The sequence below is a fragment of the Macrosteles quadrilineatus genome, unplaced genomic scaffold (genome assembly GCF_028750875.1).
Source record: "Macrosteles quadrilineatus isolate MER2022 unplaced genomic scaffold, UCM_ALF_1.0 Scaffold_6__1_contigs__length_79288215, whole genome shotgun sequence".
NCBI classification, from domain to species: Eukaryota; Metazoa; Arthropoda; class Insecta; order Hemiptera; family Cicadellidae; genus Macrosteles; species Macrosteles quadrilineatus.
Genome location: NW_026542599.1, coordinates 13,850,465 through 13,870,441, shown reverse-complemented (window position 1 = coordinate 13,870,441; position 19,977 = coordinate 13,850,465). Strand labels below are relative to the sequence as shown.

Sequence of the window (19,977 nt, the reverse complement as noted above, 5' to 3'; positions counted from 1 at the left end):
CAAACCTTAAAACAAATAATTTTGAGTATTGAAGCATTGTTATAGGATTAAATGTTACATGAGAAATTCCAAAAAAGTTATACAGCACAAAAGTCAGTTAAAATCCAATCAGTCAAATGGGAATTCGCATAGTCTGAATGTTTGCTGTGTTGGTATTTTTATTTTGAGTCTGTTGTTGCCAGAAGACTGCCGAGTGCCGATCTACACAATGTGACCGTGGAAGCGTTATCATGAATACTTTACTTCTGATTCATTAGAATGACAAATCTTTTAAAAGCCGTGTTTACTCGAGGCCCGTAAAGCAAGTAGGTTACAGGACAGGTTCTTTGCCTCTTACTTGAGGCAGCTAACCTACCTGCCAACTGTCTATGTGTAAATACATAGAGCACGTTCAATCAATCGAATTTACTTTGTAGACTCGGTTTGAGTTATGTTTCACCAGTTACCTGATACTTGATTATGTTGTTAGGCTAACTCCTCGGAGCTGATGCAGCGCAGTGTGCTAGGCCAACTGTTGCCAGAGGCTATGGTCTATTACCTGGAAAACCACGGGGCTGACAAGTTTGCCCAGATATTCCTCGGAGAGTACGATACTCCTGAGGCCATCTGGAACTCGGAGATGAGGTCAGTCGTGGTTCTGGTGGGAAGTTGGGAGGCTGTAATCTCTGGTACACACAATCTTTCAATGCATTTACCTTGCAATAGTATTTTATGTTTAACAACTAATAACAATATTTAATGCAATTACCTCAACTCCAGGTTATTCTCTTCTTTTGTAGGATTATTTATGAAAAGGTTGAATTTAGAAACACAGAATGAATACCTCATAACTCTCACTGAGTCATAAAAACGAGGTTGAATCTGCTTGTGTCTACATCGGAATCTTGGAGCGCTGCTCTCGGTGGCTGGCAGGCTAGGCTAGACGCGAGGACGGTAGGAAAGAGAACTGACCACACTACACTGTTGGTAACAGCTGATCATGTATGTGTGAAATATTATACCCTTTGAAAAGATTACAGCGAGCAGTGTGTCTAGAATCTGGTGTAGACACTTCGAGATACAAACACAACATTATTGTTTTTCAAGGTTTATTGCGGACATTTTCCATCACAATGGTAAATAACAATACACAACGTTACGGACAACACAATGGGAGGAACAACATTATTATTGGCTCAGTGGAACTTTTGGGAGAACACTTAACAAGCAATAAATACAAATAAATCTGAAAACTATACATTACTTGGTTTTACGTCATGTGTATGAGTATGTTTGCGCCACAAGTACTGTGTTTTGGGTTCAACTTGAATTTTTTTACGTCAAAATAAGATATTGTGTGACAACTTCAACAGTAAAGTAGGGACCACGAAAGTTTGCAGTTGAGGGAGGAGCCTATTTACCCCGTGACTTCGAAGGAGCCAATGAGGACAGTGCGGTGTTGCCAAATTTAATAATACCAGCTGATTTGAAAATATTGTTTATTTTTTTAATTAGTGTCGTCAACGGGCGATATGGCAATGTCGCACTAGCCATGTCTTGTGATTGGCTGCTGCCTACTGCAAACTTTTGTGGTCCCGACTATAATGTCCCAGCTACTTATCATATGTCATGCATATCATATGATAACATCAGTACCTTAAGTCAATGATATAATCGTATCCAGCTGATCAGAAAATGTATTTACAGGAGGCTGCTGATAGAGAAGATAGCGTTACACCTGGCAGACTATTCCCCCCGTCTGCGGGGCAACACCAGAGCCCCGTACGGCTACATTGCCATCCCCGCAGTCAGGTATCCCCAGCTGGAGCATGAGCTGTTCTGTAATATCTACTACTTGCGACATCTGTGCGACACCAAGCGGTTCCCCAATTGGCCCATTAAGAACCCGGTGAGTTTTTTTTACACACCCTGTTTTTATTGTTGGTTTATTTAGTAGTCTTTTGAGTTAAAATTGTCTGTTTAGCTAATAGTCTTTTGAGTTAAAATTGTCTGTTTAGCTAATAGTCTTTTAAGTTAAAATTGTCTGTTTAGCTAATAGTCTTTCGAGTTAAAATTGTCTGTTTAGCTAATAGTCTTTCGAGTTAAAATTGTCTGTTTAGCTAATAGTCTTTTAAATTATAATTTTCTGTTTAGCCAAGTGTTTATTAATGCTCATTTCAAATTTGGATGCTGATTTGATCTTGAGTTGAGTTGATATTGGATGCAGATGTCATTTGTCATTTGGCTGTAATGGTGTTTTCTTACAAAAGTTCAATGTTAGTTAGTGAAAGACCAGGGCTTGGAGGGTTCCCCTAACAAAAAATTAAAATACACACACACACAAAATAACGTTCACTCTGCTTTACAATTTATTTTTGTTAATTTTTTTATCAGATTGGGATATATCTGGTGTCTTAGAAAAGAGCGAGTTGTCAGAGATATTTACTTTATCGATAAAACTGGTCTTTAGCAAAACTCTCTATTATTGAACCAACTTTGTGATATTTCACCAAAAGGATCTAAAGCATGATGTGCAAATAAGGTCAAATTATGAGAGGAACACATTTGTATACAAAGACAATCAAATAGATACTTCTCGATACAAACACCATTAAGGAAGTAGACAGACCAAGGAGTGGATCCTTATAGATTAGTGAAATCCTACTAGGAAATACAGTTTTTAGTCAAAATACAGTGGAGTCCCGATAATACGAACTTCGGTAATCCGAAAGTCCGCTTATTCCAAAACCAAAAATTTAATTTTTAATTTTTATTATTTTTATTTTATTTAACTTTTAACACAGCTGTACCTGGTCAAAGTATTCTGTAGCGGCCGGGCGAGATAGACTTGTTTTATAGAGTATTCTTAGTAATTATTTCGCCATTTTTTTTATTAACATTTTTTCATTTTCGTCCCGGGTTCCAATCCCGCCAAATCACAAATGGATTTTATTTAAGTGATAATTCTGCAGCCCCTAAGTCTAGCCTAAAGTAATGTGAAAAACAATCCCGGACTCGTGCCTAGCGTCCTAAGACAAAAAGTTTTTTTAAAAATAAAAAATAAAAAAAACGTTTAATCCGAAATATTTGGTAATCCGAAATGGGTCCGGTCCCAACCATTTCGGACTAACGGGACTCTAATGTACTGCCCTCTAATGTGCTGTCACAAGGTCGGAGCTAACTTTAAAATATAAAACTTGTAAGGATAGAAGAAGACTTGTAATCCACAGTTGTGATCCACAGGTGGGGCTGCTGAAGGACGTACTTCAACTGTGGAAGGCGGAGGTGGAGAAGAAGCCACCGGAGATGTCAGTCGATGACGCGTACGAGGCGCTGGGACTAGCCAGGGGGCAACACCACGAGGAGGCACTTGTACGCAAAACTTACTACAAGCTCGCGCAGACTTACCATCCGGACAAGAACCCTGAAGGAAAGGTAAGAGAGAAGAGCCGTTTGGGTGCTCTTCTACCTCTTATGGTGTTTGCTTTTCACATGTTATTGTTCATTTCTACTAATATATTTGTTCTTATTTCCATTGTGTATTGTATTTCTGTATTTGTTGCTTAGATGTTTATAGCCAACTAAATCTAGCCAGTTTTAAAATGACTATTCACCATATACCTGATATGTAATATTTTACATGTACTGTAGGCCCTACCTATCTTCATGATTTGGCTTGGTCTATTAGGCCTACTTTATTTCATGACCTTATGAAATTTACTACTGTGGTTCATTGATCAGATAAAGAATCTTATTTTGGATTTAGTGGGTCATGTTCATGAAGAAAAGGACTTGCCTTTGAAATTCAATTTTAAAAAGGAGAGGGAGTACAGTTTAATGTTTGGCAGAAATGGAAACATTTGACATTGAAAGGAGATGACATGGACAAACTCTACTTTCATCAACAGCTACGTTTTCTACTAAAGGAGCAAGTAAATCCTTATACAAATTCAAATCACACACAGAATAAAGAGGTATTTACCTATTCAGCTCGCACCGAGCCTATTTCTCATGATTCGTGGTTGGTTTCAGGAAACTTTCTTGTCGGTGAACCGGGCATACGAGTTTCTCTGCAGCAACAAGCAGTGGACAGAAAATGGGCCAAACCCTCATAACATAGTGTTGATTCTACAGACACAGAGTATTTTGTTCCACAACCATTCTACCGGTAAGTGTTATTTCATAGCAAAGCATTTTCCAACCTTAATTCTTAGTAGTGGCAGTGTTGAAAATTGTCCCAGATGGAGTCGTTTGTGCTTACCACTCTGACGACTTATTACGTTGAGCTGTTAAAAAAAACATGGGTACGGATATTTTGAATGTGGTAACACTATGGTTAAAGTTATCTCTGGGCATGGTAGCATAAAAAAGTATAATTCTTCCATTTTGTCACAGTATAGGACTCTTTCACATTGTAGACTAATGAGAAGTATTTTCTGGAATATAATTTTTTTTCCTAGGAATCTAGTTGAATTCCACTCATTTCCCAATATCTCCTTTTTAATACTTGTCTAGCAATATTAAAACTTTTAATTCTATGACAATACAGTGCAACAATAAATTTGCTCTAACATTTTTTAGCTCTTGATAAAAGTCTATACATCCTATTCCCATGTGGAAAATGTTGCCAGTTCTTAGATAAAATTTAATGTAAAATTGAGCAACCAACATGTGTTTTTAAATAAATTACTGATTCCTAAGTGATGTCCCTGTGTGTCTGTATGTGTTTGTGGATGTACTAATCTATAGTATCTTCAAGTGGTTTTTAACATTTTTTTTAAATTTCTATTTTAAATCAAATAACAGAAAAATTAAAAATTACCTAAATTTTTACAAAAACGGCCTGAAAAATATTGATAAAAATTTAACATGTTATAGTCCTTTTACCTCTGAACAAAACTAAACAATACCCACTGTTGTAAAAATTACAATTCAAAAGTTATTGCAACTTTTGTGATTTTCCCCATAGAATATAGTAACTCCCACCTCTTACCCATGATAAAGGTTGTTGACAAGCTAATGGCTAAGATTGCTGAAACAGTTTATTTCCGTATCTAAAAGTCAATGGTATAACCATTGACTATGAATCCTTAAAAGACAATGCATCTAGTACTAAAAAGCGTACCCAGCAAAATATCCTAGCGGAGATTAGCAGAACTAGTTCAGTACCTCTATGCGGTGGCGTTCCTAGCGGCAATGGCTGGAAACTCGTGTTGTAAGTGCTGCGCGCGCACGCGTGCATCCCCGCTCCGCTGCCGACACTCCAACCAAGTCGCGGTCCTCTTTGATCTTCCTACCGTCCGACTCCAGGGCTACTACATTAAAGGGCTGCGCCATTTCTACTGCCGGCGTGGCACCCAGGTCACGTGACACGTGACATCACTAGCCTGATTGAACCGCGAGCCCAATTCACGGTAAAATTCCGCGACCAATACACGGTCATTATTAACAGTAATAGTTAAATAATATTTTTGTAACTTTGTACGCTTACAGTGTAGAGTCTGAGGAAAGCTATGGTAATAATTAAAAATTAATAATAATGTAATTTATTTATTTATTAAGGTTTTATTAGACATATTTAGTTATGTTTTCAAAATCAGACTTGAAAAAGTTGTTCCGTGGGAAAGTTTTTTTTTTTTTTGGTCAGAGTCGTTTTGTCAGTGGAAAAGTTTTAGAGAAATAACCAAATTTAGTTTTGTATTTCTTCTTTTTTTCTATAGTGTTTGGTTTCTTCAGAAATTTAGGTATAAGAACACGGCAAGACGCAACTTATGCTCGGGCCCGCCGGCCGTAACAGTAGTGTTCGTCTTACAATAATTGTTGTCCCCAGCTAGGTTTTTTGTTTTTGTTTTAATTGTTTGAAATTTGTTTTTAGCAAGAAGTGGTAACCCTATGATTTTATTCAAAGTGTGGTTAGTTAAATCATAGATAAAACATACTTGTTGGTTAGTCTATGGTTAAATGGTTCAAGCGATAACTATAGGCCTACTTATGTTTATGTTTATAACATCCTCGAAGTTTCACCATACAGTAAATAAATATAAGCCTAATTGCTAAATAGGCTACTTGTAATATATTTATTTGATGTTAAAAAAAAACACAGTTTTATTCAGTTATTGTCTAACTTGAACAACAACTGATTAAAACTGTAACTGTAAACAGTACAGTAGTTAAATTAGTTGGACTATAAAATATACACGCTCTGTTTGGGTCTAGTACTTGTTTATTTAAATGAGTAAATACAATTTTACATGTATACTTTACAAATGATAATAATATTTACAAATAATAACAATTTGTTTTCATATGTATTTTTCATATCTGTATGAGTTTTTTTTTTCAAGTGTCTGCCTGAAACACAATACAAAATTGTTAAACTTAAATTTTGAAGAAAACACAGCAAACCTTCATATTCAGTGAATTTCAAATGGATATAAAATGTACCTCAGTAATACACGAAGCCACCTACAATTTTTTCATTAAATTATATTCAAAAATAAGATATATATAAGATATATATAAAATAAGATATAACGTAATATAATATTATAACAAATAATAATATACTGTGTTTATTAGTTATAATATCTCACTTTCCAACCGAGGTAGAGTAATAAGAGTAATAGAGTAATAAATACTTAATTGTTTGTTTTTAAAGCTGAACCCAATTGTGTAAACCAAAGTTATATTAAAAACATAATATGTTTCTATTATATTATAATATGTAAAAAACACAGTTGTTTAGTATTAGACTTATAGTTAGTTGTAATACTCACTGTCTCATTTTACTGATTTTCTGCACATCTCTCCTTTTGCGATTTTAACCACTTTTTAGCTTTTTTTATCTGCCTTCTTTTAGAGTCCAAATTGTTGTTGACACTTCTTACTCTTATGAATGTTCTCACTCTGGCATACACATGTATAGCTTGTTTGCAGATATGCGGGAACTTTTCAATTAAAACCTTTTTCAGGTTCGCTATTACATGTTTATCTTTACAAAAAGAGTTTCCTTCTCCGTGAAAATTTAAAAATATAATTTCAAACTTTTGTATAGTTTTTTCCACTCTTCCGAAGGTACTGTTAGTTTACCATGAGATAAGGTCTTCAGCCACGCTTCATTGTCCAAACTTTCTTCAGGTACATTTCTACTCATTGTTCCAAGTGATGGGTCTACTTTCCTGGACTTATACGCAACATATCCAGCTACGTAAGAAAGAGCTTCTTCCTCGGCCCAGCTCCTTGTTGACAACTTCGTATCTGGGTCGATCTGCTCACTCACCTCATAATCAGGCAACAGATCAGCTTCATCCTCGTTTGTATTTTCTGGAGGGGTTGATATTTCTAACAATTCATCACGAGAGAAAGCCGACTGGATGAGTTCCGCTGTCAAATACACATCCAAGCTGGTTTCGCCCTCCACTTCAATATTTGTTTTAGGCGAAGGTTTTGGCATTTTGTTTGAAAGCATGATTTTTTTTTATTCGTGAGATGACTTCTGTTGCTGTTGGGTGGTCTGCAAACACACCAGCACCTCGAATTTGGCCAAATAAACTTTCAAGCAGGTCTTGAGTTAACCTGCTAGTCATTATGTACTTTAATCCTGATTTTTGCAACCCCTCAAAAAGCCCAATCAATGATATTATGGACATGATGATCCCCTTTTGAAAGGGTAGTAAGTTTTTCTTCCCTTTCACTCTCAACCCACACATTTCTACTCTAACACCATCTAATATTTTTTTCTGTGCTTCATAATATTGCTCAATACCAAAGGAAGCTCTCATTGGATGAGAACCTGGCGGGTATGGTGATTTACTATTCATTACGTCAGTAAAGGCATCAATCATCTCAAAAAAGGCTGCAGCCCTTTTGTTTCCTGTTAGCATTTCAATGGCCTTAGATGTAGTTCTAGAAAATACGGCCTTAGCAGGAGCAACGCGTTGTCTCTCATTTCCTTTTAGTGTTAAAAAAGAAGGGTCCAGTTTATAACAAAGTTTAATTTCACCTGTATCTTTGTTTAGCACATCATTTAAAATCTGCACATTTACCTCTGTTCCATCACTTAATATTAGACCTTCATCTAAGAAGTGATTTCGTAACAATTTCAGATAGTGGGGCATGTCGGCAAACACCCATACGGTCTCCTCATTGGCTGCAGGATGAACAAAACAAGTGTTTTGAATAGAAATGTTCAATTCCTTCCATAACGTCCCACATCCGCCTAGGTCAGAAACAATGGCACATACTTTGTATCCAGCCTGATATGCACGATTAATTATTTGAAAAAGTATTTCTTTATTCATAGTCTTATCAAAGTCAAAATACACGGGTTGCTTCCATTTACTTGTTAGGCCTCTTAACATAGCCACTTGTACTTTTGAGTGTGGACCTAGAATCTGATCTATTCCAGCGTCGTATACAACCCTGCTATCAATGTGCATTTCATCGAAACTTAAAACACAATACTTATCTAACTCTGATAAATTATCTGTGCAATTTGCCATTAAAATAAAAACATTATGTAAAAGTCCCGGCCAACAAGAAAATTTAGCACACCACCTTCTAAGTGTAGTTGCTGATGGTAAAGGGAATTCCATTTTCTCCCGCCAAAAATCGTAAGATTTACGTGATAACGCTCTTATCATTATTGCACGCGATAAGTCCTCATTGGACCATCTGGTGATTTTGCCTTTTGACTGTAAGAACTTGATCTGCGAGGGAGACAGAAATTTAGAAATGTATTGAGTCAGTTTACAATTTTGTTCATACCTTTTTTTGTAAAAAGCAAGATTGTCGTTGAGTTGTCTGACTTTTTGAGCATGTCTTCTTAAAGTTCTGGAATAAATTTTCTTTTTTTTTATAATAGCTTTGTATAAAAGGTCATGCTCTGTTTTTAAACTAGTTAGTTTGTTTTGTAAACTATCTACAGAGGCTTTTAAGTTGTTGTTTTCCTCTAGTAGAAACTCACATTTATCACAAACAGAAGAATTCAATTGCACGGGGCTACTTTCATCTTTTTCGTCAGGTCTTAATGGTTCAATTCGACGTTTTTTTTGGACTTAAAACTTCCAATCGCTTAAGAGCATTTTGACGAATACGTCTTTTTTCTACTCTTTTTTCACGATCATCTGGTGGATTTTCACAGTCATTAATATTGGTAAACGGAAGGTTTAAAGACGGAATAGCAGAAGGCTTTAATATTAATTTCTGAGGCAGCCCTAATAACCTATTTTTCATATCATCAATGTAATCATCTGGGGAAAAATGGTCACTGCATACATAAGCGTACTTACAGTTGACTTTGTCTCCTCGTTTACACTTTAATAACCAATTATTACAAGTTTCGATGTCTTTTGGAAATCTGTGATACACTACTTTGTGTTCATTTCCTTTTGTCTTTTTAGAGTTATTTTTGCAGGTAGCCACAGCACAACAACTCATTTTAACAGGCAATTAAAACACTAACCCATAGCACAAAAACAAACGCAGGACTAATTGTGATTGTGTCAGTAGAATCACTAACTGCCGAAAGAAACAACCCAATGATGTTCCCACCATAACTACACGCGCGCGCTCTGTAAAGGTTTCCTAAAGGCTCAACAGGTGGCAGCACATTATGGCACAATATAGTGCAAAGGAAATTGTGCCCATCAAGTGCTGCCATCTTCAGTAGAAATAAAATAAACTAATGAATCACGTAACGGCGGAAGCTATATCCCATATCCCATGCGCCCGGATTGAGCTGGCTGCAGCGGTGTCAGGCCAGCTACGTCACAGCACTATACCCCTCCCCTTCCCCCACAGTGAAGCGGCACCGCGCCGAGATCAAAGAAGAGGCGCAGCCCTTAATGCAGTAGCCCTGGTCCGACTCACCGGCGCCGCCGCATGGTTCGCCTCCATAGGCCCTGCGCGGTGATCGATCCCTTCACAATATTCTCTAGGCAAACGCGTGGTCGTTTTTATATATCATATTAATTATATATAAATTAATGTATTTATTATATGCATTATTATTATCACGTACACACATTTATGCTATATTCGAACCTTCGTAAAAATAGATCCAGCTGTCATTACTGCTATAAATATGGCCGTTACAAATGCTGGTAGATTGGTCATGTACAGCAACAAAAAGCTGTAATAAACATTGAGAACTGTCAAAGTAGGATTGTTTTTAGTTATGTTTATGTTTTAATAAGAAATATGTGATTTTGTGCATGTAGAAATTTGAAATTTGTGTAGAAATGTATGGGGTAGAAATTGGTTTTTCCCATTTTTACTAAAAAACATATGATTTAGCAATTTGTTTCCAAACCATTTTGTAGAGCTTAAAAACCCAAATAATTTTGTCTATTGAAGTGTTATTATTCATCTAATGGTTACGGAGAAACAGTTATTTGTGCAACTAGTGAGCAAAGGGAGCAATTGACTCACTCGAGGAAATACTTAGGCCTAATGAGGAATGGTTTCACGAGTGAGGCAATTGCACTTTGCACTCGAGTTGTAGGCCTAAATTACATTTTTCCTACAGTTACCATAAAACAAATACATTGGTAAAGAAACGTGACATATTTTAACACAGAAGTGAACTTTTAATATGACATTTAAAAACATAAACTTAGAAGATAAAACTACAACATTATACAACAGATTATACAACAATACAACAGCTGTTTATGAACATTAATTACATTTATAAAATACATACACCTACATTTCTTACTTAACTGCAGTATTTAAACTTTACAATAAAAAAAACTTTTTTACCCTCCCTGTTGCAGCAGACCTAAGTTATCGTTAAACTAATTATATTTGAATAGGTAATAAATATGTTATATTTGTAAGGTGACATTTTAGTGTAAATCCAATCAGTCAATTGGAAATTCGTTTAGTCTGCAGGTTTGCTGCTTTGGGGGTGTTTCTATGGTTTAAACGCAAAGAACTAGTAACTGCAATACGCATTTGATACGTATACGCCTATCCCGTACGAAGGACCTTTGCAATACCTCTATATATTTTAATATCTTTATATATTTTAACAGTGCAGTGACTAAAAAGGTGCGTTTTATAATATATATCGTTTGGGCGTTGACTGTATATAGTTAACAAGTTAACGGTATGGGCAACGTCGGCTTCTGCCAACAGATAGTGGGGCCAGTGGGGGTTGGGTTGGGGGAAGCTAGACCAAGGACACTTCGCCCGCCCCGCAGTGCCGCTGACTGTGAGCGCAATCCAGTACTCCAGTAGTTCTTTAGTTCTTTGTTCTTTACATCACTTCGGTTTGTTTGCTGAGTTGAGACTGTCAAAAGTTAGTTGATTGTTGCTTTGTTCGTTTATGGTTAGCTGCAGAAGTGAGTGGCACTTGTCCGCCAGGTGAAATTTTCTTTGTAAGAGACAGTGCATTGTATTTTTGAAATAATAATAATAATAATTTTGAAAAATAATTACATTTGATTTTTAGCAGCAAACGTCTTGATTATGTCAGAAAATGGAACATTTGCCGCTCTTACATATTTAGCACAAATTGTGAACTACTTTATGATTAACACTCGACGAGTTATTTTGAATAAATAGTCATACCAGACAACAACCAATTGTTGTGTTCTGTAAGGGCTGGTTTGTTTTATGGTTACTAACAGCCAGCGTCACTTTGTGACTACAAAATCCGTGATATAGCCTATTTGAAATAATTTACGGATTTCTATTGCAAATCTTAAAAAAAGAAAAAAGCTAACGTAAGTTCTTATTTACAATTTATACAAATAAGATTGCAATAATTTACTTGAATTCACTACATCACCAACTCTAACGATTTTCGTATGGATGTAAACGAATTTGTAGCATTTTTATCTGTTGTTATGTAAACAAATTAAAATCTATATAAATAGAATTACAGTTTTGTCTGTACATTGCTTAGAATCATGCAGTTTTTGGTTTTTTTACGTTTCATAGCCTAAGAAAGCCGAAACGAGTCTTATCTAAATTTCTGTCTGTATGTCTGTTTGTCCATTCTGTGACTCCGTCTGTAACGCCAAAATGTCATTTTACCGGCCTACTCCTAGAAAACTAGAGTACCGATCAAGGTTCTAATCATTTTTCTGTATTTACTGGATTGGTGAGAGTGTCTTTGGCTATAAAAAAAATTGCCTCGCTTCTTTGAAAACAAAATAACGAACCACCAAAAACCCAATTTTGTTCGATTTTTGTAAAATTTTCTCCCAATGTTTACTATTACATTTTATGAAATAACGATCAGCTGTTTGGATTAGTTCTCACTTCTAGCTGTCACTGATATGTTTACATTAAAAGTTGTTTACAAATAACCATTTCCGATCAAGTTTAGTCAGCACATCCCGCACATCCAAACCAAGTGAGATTAAAAACTTTGTGCCTTACTTAACCGGTTTAATTAATCGCAAGTGCAACGATTGTTCTTGAGTTTTGATAACCGGGGAAAATGCCGTGAATTAGTGTTGTATCAGTGCAAGGAAACTTACATTTTTTTTAATCATCGTCACCAATACCGTAGCTTACAAAGGTTTCCACTCATTGACGGTGATTGAAGGACAGTTATGTAAAGTGCAAAATCACAAGTGCAGTGAGTGGGTGATCGTGGATGTTGCTGCGATCTTGGAAGATCTTTCTGATTTTGCTGTGATCGTACCGTAACGGAGGTTTAACTTAACAGATGTAGCTAAACTCGCTTTTCCAATGTGTCACTTTTGGTTTCTACTTACTTACATTTCGACAACAATATCGGTACTTTTCCTACTTAGGAAGTAAAACTACAAACGTACAAAACCCCAGATTTGTGCGTTTGTTTGCTAGATATATGTACCGATTATCGTTTAGAGATTACGTAATCTTTTAAATAAGAAACCTTTGTTTGGATAAAGGTGGTTTCTTCAAACTGCCATTAATATGTTAACATTAAAAGCTTCTTACAAATAATGCTACTAATGGGAAATAACTTTGATTTTCGAAAACTTAAAAACTTTTAAAACCAAAGGAGATTAATAACTTCTGTACTGAACCACATCAAGTGAAAGTTTTCAAGTGAAAAAATGTGTGTGTAGGTATGACAAATTTAATTAAACCATAGGAATTGGGTAGGTAACAATGCTCGGTTGCGGTCATAATATAATCGCATCGTTGGGGTCCGATGCAGTATCAGTGGAACTGGAAGTGTGGTGAGAGGACAGAGAGTGAAGAGTTAAATTAAAAGGGACTGTGTTGGACTGTGTGGTGTACGTGTAGGTACGTGCGCGTGTGCGCTGTAGCGATCCGGCAGCACGGCGTACTCTGTCTAGTGTCTGTACTGCGAGTGCGCCGAGTGCGGGCCGGGCCCGGGCCGCCGGGCGCCGGGCACCGGGCGGGAGTGCGCTGCCAGCACTCTCTGGCAGAGAAGGAATAAAACAACTGACGCACGCGCTGTCTTTCGGAGGTGTAGACCAACTAACTGAACCCACGGACCTGGCTCAGCTCCGGCCATTACAATGGGCCCGTATGTATGCGTTGTCTTTTAAGGATTCATAGTCAATGGTATAACTAACAACTGTTGCATCCCTCAGAGCTGCAGCCGTACAAGTACGCAGGATATTCTCAGCTGATAAAGACCATACAGATGGAGACTGCTGATGCACAGCTGTTCTCCAAGCCTGCAATGTTGTTGTCTGCCGCCACTGAGTTGGCTCATCACACCATTAACTGCTCTGTACTCAACGCCGAGGAACTCAATAGGGAAGGAGGCTTTCAGGTGTGTACTGTGTTTATGTGCTTTGAATATTCTTTGCCTTATGGGTTAACAATACTAAACAGTGTGCTTTTATTATGTACGTAATTCATCCATGCACGTTTGGAAATAGGTTTGCAACACTTAACGATACTACGACTACAACCAGCTGTGTATGTTTCCCATTTCGTTTAACGCTTGGATTTAACCTAACCTAAAACGTGTTGTTAAGTGTTTGAAGGACTAATTATTTCTATGCTTTAAATAAATTTAGGAAAAATATAATGTGTATGTATAATGTACCTTAGCTGCACTCGAAAAACTTTCCACACTTCCCTAGGGGCATGTGTAAACATTTCTCTCGTGTGCAGCAAAGTCCCACTTCGCCACTAGTTACACAAATAAATATTTCTTTGTTAATTTTATATTTGTTTTGAAAAGAATTTTGGAGGAAGTTACCAATCAATGAGTACCCTAACTGTTATACCTATCTCCCTTCCTACTACTCGGTTAGATTTTATCCATCACAGATTGTAAGTACTCAAGCAAATTTTAACACATGTTACATTCCACAGGTGCTGCTAGCTGCGTTCTCTCGATGTGTTTCCGTGCTGAGTCGCTCATCCACACAGAAAGACATGAATGTGCAGGTTTGCACTCACTGTGTCCGCTGCTTCAGTGCGGCCGCTCAGTTCCCTGCCTGTCGTGATACATTTGCCAAGCTCCCACAGCTTATTGAGGACTTGGTCAGGATTTTCCATTTTAAGGTGAGTTTTATTAAATTTAAAGTACGATCTTTGAATTCTTTGATGCTTCTCATGACTTTGAAGGACACAACAGTAACATAACTAAACACTCACAATACACAACAACAAAAATACTGGAAGACTAAAAGCTGTAACTTCTAAGTTAAGTTTAAGCTTAAACTTTTACTTTTCTGTAGAAATCTGAGAGACCCTGATATTGTCGGGTCGGGTTGAGCCAACGGTTGCCTGAGGGATTGCTTCAGGCCAAGAATAATTGCCTAGATCGGGTTGGGTCGAGCCGATTGTTTGATTTTGTGATCGCAGAAAGCATCTGCAAAGGTGCTCAATGGAAAATTGATGAATTGAATGCCACCGTGTGTGGTTTGCACAGGTTTTTTCGGTGATCGTGGGAGACATTGATGATGTTGTCAGACCACAGAAGATGTTAACGAAAGTTCAGCTTGGCCGGGGAAGATGTTTACAACTCCTTCTTGAGCTTAGAAGATGTTCACGATTTCTTTGTAACCGTAGAATACGTTCTTGTTTTCACTTAGACCACATAAGGTGTTCTTTGCAATGACTGCGGAATATGTTCATGTATTCGCTGTGGATTGGTAGATGTAGACGATTTCACTGCGTAGTGGGGGAGATCATTATCAGTAATATATTGCATTTAAACTAGTTGTACTGTATTATTACAATATTTATCAAGAACTTTCTAATGCAACTTTATTTTCGCCTGAGACCTGACCCGATGTAAAAATTCTGGCTTCCAGACCCCTAGCTTTTTGTGGACCAATGTTGTTAGTGTGATAGACCATCGGATCTAATCATTGACTGAGCCGTCTAATTCATTGTGTCTCCAGCCAGGAAACCACTTTTTATATTGGATTTTAATTCTGTCTCGATCAGGTTTGGTGAAACAAGATATATTTTGTTCATAGTTTTACGTTAAGGCAACTCGATGAATTAAGATTTACTGAAATGAAATGGAAAAACCCTTGGACTGATGCTAAAGTTTAATATATTATTTTTACAGAACTTGACCAAGCTGTGTTCTGAGGTGGTTGTGTGTGTGAGGAACCTAGCCGCAGACCCCAGACTACAACAGAGTCTACTAAACAACGGAGTGTTGTGGTATCTCCTCACATTCATGTTCTCCTACGATTACACTCTGGAGGAGTGTGGGGTGGAGAGGTCAGAGGACGCTAACAACCAGGTAATGAGAAGGTTTAGATTACCTGTTGCCTCAATTGATCCTTGTTGTTATAAATACAGCTGTTTGTGCTACTAAGAGCACATCTCTTGGTTAAGAATGTTAAAACACTATTCTCATTGATGAATGAGGTCGTCAGCTCTATATATTACTCTTCTGGGACACACAAACACATACAAAAACAACATTTATAAAACAAACGCCTAGTAGTCCAAACACAAGGTGCATTACTGGTAGTCATGACTAATCAGCCACAATATGCAGGATTTAAACAGTTGTTTAAATTCAAAAATAATAAAATCTTTCCCTCCCACCTGTAACCCATCACAACTAAGGAGATGGGAACTCTCTTATCAATGGTTCACAAAATCCAGGGAGCCCCCAAACCTCAATCTCAGATAGGCCTAACATTTTCCTTTTCCCCTTCCACACCTATAAAGCAGGCTTAGACTAGTGTAAATAAAATCAATGACTCATTAACCTGTAAATATTCATTTGTAAATTCATAGTGTGTTGGCAACACTGCTTCCTTACCAGTGAAAAACTCTAAATATCTAATGTGACTCTCCATGTTGAGAAAGGGGCCAGTGGCCTTGAAATATCCAGTGTTTATTTTGTTTGTGTTTTCTTCTGTGTTCTGTAGTGAATGAAGTGGGATGCCTACATTTCTTAAGGTAAGCCTGCTTATCCTATCCTATCCTTTCTCACACCTATTCATCTACTGGTAGGTAATGCACTTTGTGTTCGGACTAACTGGCCAAGTTACAATGGAATTGTACTTTTATTTTGAAACGAGATTGGATGGGATATTATTTTCTTCCAAATTATTTAGACAGGAAATAGAATGGATTTTTCTTCCCATGCAACAAGAGAAACTTTAATTGGTTTCACTTTTAAGTAATTTCTGATATGGTTACCACTGTTACTCATTAGAAAATATCTGATCACACGATCACAGCATTATTCTTATCCTCCCGCAATCGCAGAGACATCATAAAAATCCCTTCCCGGTAAAATCGGGGATATTTACCGCGATTGTGGATATCATGGGCAATAGGGATTGTGTCTAAATCATTGTCAGTTGGAAAAAATCTCGTTCCAAGAAAATTTAATGCCATTCAAAGGTAAAAAGTATAATTTTTCTGAATGTTTTAAAACATTAATCTATCCATTTATACTTTTAGGAAAATATTTTATAATGTCTTCTTCTGCAGGAGGTGGCCAACAGACTAGCCAAGTTGTCAGTGAGTGCCTGTGCCAGACTAGGAGGCTATGAGAAGGACAGTCCCAACAACGCTGTGGTCAAAAGTATCCTAGGAAAGCTACTGACTCCCTACCTGGCTGGCTTGTTCGCTGAAGACCAACCGGAGAAGGTATTGGCTCTACTGAAAATAATTCCAACCTGAGATAAACATTTTGTTTGTTTAATGTTGCTGTGTAAATATTCTTAGTTATGACATCTCGAAGAATATATTAAAATTTCAGTTGTGGAAGCTAAAATTTGATTCTAGTGTAATGTTGAGAAAAGTAGTTTTTGATACTGTAATTTGAAACTGAACCATGTTCAACAAATGGAAATGGTATTTGTAAACTACTACAGTAGAACTGAGATTAGCCAGATTGATTGTACCGGTATATTGAAAAAAATATATCGTATAAAAATATATTGTGGTGTGAACACCTTTTTTATTATGTATCTAACGGAATACACATTGTAAACACTAAAATATGTCCAGGTCTTGAAACTTCTAACTAGCAACAGTGAAAACCCGTACTTGATGTGGGACAATACGACACGAGCAGAACTACAAGACTTCCTAGAAACACAATGTAGCCAAAGAGAATACGGGCCTCTGACTGATGTAGAGTTTGCCTACTCTAGTCATGCCACGGAGCTGGTCATAGGCAACGTGTTCATCAGACTGTACAACAGTCAGTCTACATTCCCCATCAAGGTAAGTGTAGCAATTAAACAATGCTGTCTTCAATGCCGGTTTTTATTAACTTTAAAAATTGTTCTAGGAGCAAATTCAGCTGTGGAATTCCCTGAGGAGCTTATTTGTCATATCAAGCTAAAACATTGATATCCGAAAGATTTTAGATAAGGCAATTGCTTAAATGTAAATTCATGATTGTTTTTAATTTTAATGGGTCACATTTCTTTCTCTGCCTTAAATTCTTTAAATATTTATTAAAAACTACTTTGGGAATTTTCCATTCCATCAACTGCAAAAGCTGAATTTGATAAGTCTATTCAATGAGAATTTGAGAAGTTATAACATTCTGATATTTAGTAAGAATTATTTATTACTAGGTGGTTACCTAGTGTTTCTAACGCTTTTTATGGTTTTTTTTTATTTTTTATTTATTTTAGGCGTACTTTAGTAATTGGTGATTTTTATCTCCATCCAACAACTCAGAGAAGTCAAACATAGTTTGCCCAATCATTTCACAGGTTGAACTTTATAGATAAACAAGGATAAGGAAAATAGAGCACAAGGGCCTAGGTTTTCAGGATTTTTTGTGAGGATTGCAAAGCTTACCTGAACAGGAAAGAGTCCAAACTAGCCCTTTATGGTTGATCGCCTGTTTGATTTTCCAATTCCTTTCTGTTTCTAGAATGCTAAAGGATTTCTCCTGGATCTGCTGGAGTTTGTGAGGATGAACCAACCTTCGCCGAACGATGAATCTAACACTGAACGCAACGACAGAGTGACAATGGCATTACATGCGCTTGGCAACGTTGTCAACAGCAATCCTGGTGAGCAGTTTTGTAAATGTTGTTGCAATTTGTAATTTACTTAACTACCTACTTTACTGTCTCAATCAAATCGGACCTTAATAACGGGTGTTTATAAATGAATATCAATGCTTTATATGCTTTATAGCTTTTAATGCTTTATAGCTTTACTCACCGCTATAAATATGAAAAAGCAACTCAAAGAGTTTATGCCTTACACATTAAATTATTTAACAAAATTGATCCAGTAGAACTGTGGATTTAATTATTGTACAAAGTTAAAAAGAAGTCTCCAACTTTGTTCACCATTATAGTGGTGACCCAGTTGGTCTTGACTTTTTAAGGCAGTTTAATAAGAAATAATTACCCTGGTGAAGATGTAGATAAATTTTTAAAAAGAAATTTGCAATTCCAATTAATTACTTACTGCATCTACAGACTTTTCTTGTTAGAAATTCCCTCTTAGTTTTGTTCAGAATGTTAACCATTTCTCACATATAGAACTATAGTATGTGTTGGATCTTAATTAAAATTTTTTTTCCTAACACTATTTTAAACGTATCAAGGAAGGCTGACAAATCCAATTAGAAAACCCAGTTTAAATTATTGTTTTTTCTTGGTTAATCATTGATTAATATTGTACTGTGTTTATGTTTCCTTAAAGTAAAACCTCCAAATGTGTTCTTATTTAGAAACCCAGGATTTGTGTAACCAAGGTATGTTTATTTTTTTCCTTTTTTGTTTTACTGTATTTGCTTTCTAGTTGCTTTTTAATTTAGCACATTAGCATATTTGGATATTTGTAAAGCAAGACTTTTAAGTTGTTTCCCTTGGTATTTGGCAAGGACACATTTACCTTAGGTTTCTGCTACTGTATGGATTTTGTAGTTGAATAATTTGATTGATTCAATATGTCAGTAATCCTAATACTAAATAATACTAGAACTTGTTGAGGAGAAAGGAAGGATACACAACTAACTCATCTTAAGAAAGAGTCCCGGGAAGTTAAAGAACACAAAAAAGTAACACATTTAACTGATTCCCCCTTTCAGGGTCTTCTTCAGAGGTAGTAATATTTGCCTGAAAGCGGTAAAATATCAGTTAAACGTGTTACATTTTTGTGTTCCTGGGACTCTTTCTTGGGGTGAGTTAGTTGTGCATCCTTTCTTTCTCCTTAACAAGCTCATAAAACCAAGTTGTAATTTTCCCTTCAAAAAATAAATAATACTAGATCAATAGACACTCTCAAAGGATTTCCATTTCAAAAATGTTATGTTGCGCAAATCACAAGCGGTCAGTAGTTTTTGTAATAAAATACAACTATTATATCTTTTATATCAAAGAGCCGTATTATAATGAAATGAGCTGAAGGAAATCATTTTCAATATTATCACTACTAACATTAGGCTATTCCATTATCTTCAATAGTAAAGCTTTGTTTAGAAGCACACTGAAGTTTCCACTGCATACATAAAAGAAATTAGAAAATAGTGTTAAGTGATCAGATTTACCAATAATAATGTTTTACATATTAGGTGTAGCTGTGACAAGGACGTTTTGCACATTT

At 36.4% G+C, this 19,977-nt stretch overlaps 1 protein-coding gene across 3 annotated transcripts in view; it reads left to right on the top strand.

Moving 5' to 3' along the window:
* Nucleotides 1-19,977, top strand: part of LOC128996392 (dnaJ homolog subfamily C member 13-like) — a 69,424-nt gene that overhangs the window by 39,928 nt on the left and 9,519 nt on the right. For 2 of the 3 annotated variants that reach the window (XM_054421697.1, XM_054421700.1), the window contains exons 23-33: nt 470-624; nt 1,687-1,888; nt 3,223-3,414; nt 4,012-4,147; nt 13,548-13,732; nt 14,284-14,475; nt 15,494-15,673; nt 16,885-17,043; nt 17,407-17,625; nt 18,290-18,431; nt 19,103-19,126. In XM_054421697.1, the coding sequence (XP_054277672.1) occupies nt 470-624; nt 1,687-1,888; nt 3,223-3,414; nt 4,012-4,147; nt 13,548-13,732; nt 14,284-14,475; nt 15,494-15,673; nt 16,885-17,043; nt 17,407-17,625; nt 18,290-18,431; nt 19,103-19,126 (1,786 nt within the window). The remainder of the gene's footprint in view (nt 1-469; nt 625-1,686; nt 1,889-3,222; nt 3,415-4,011; nt 4,148-13,547; nt 13,733-14,283; nt 14,476-15,493; nt 15,674-16,884; nt 17,044-17,406; nt 17,626-18,289; nt 18,432-19,102; nt 19,127-19,977) is intronic. The other variant, XM_054421699.1, reaches the window with a different exon arrangement.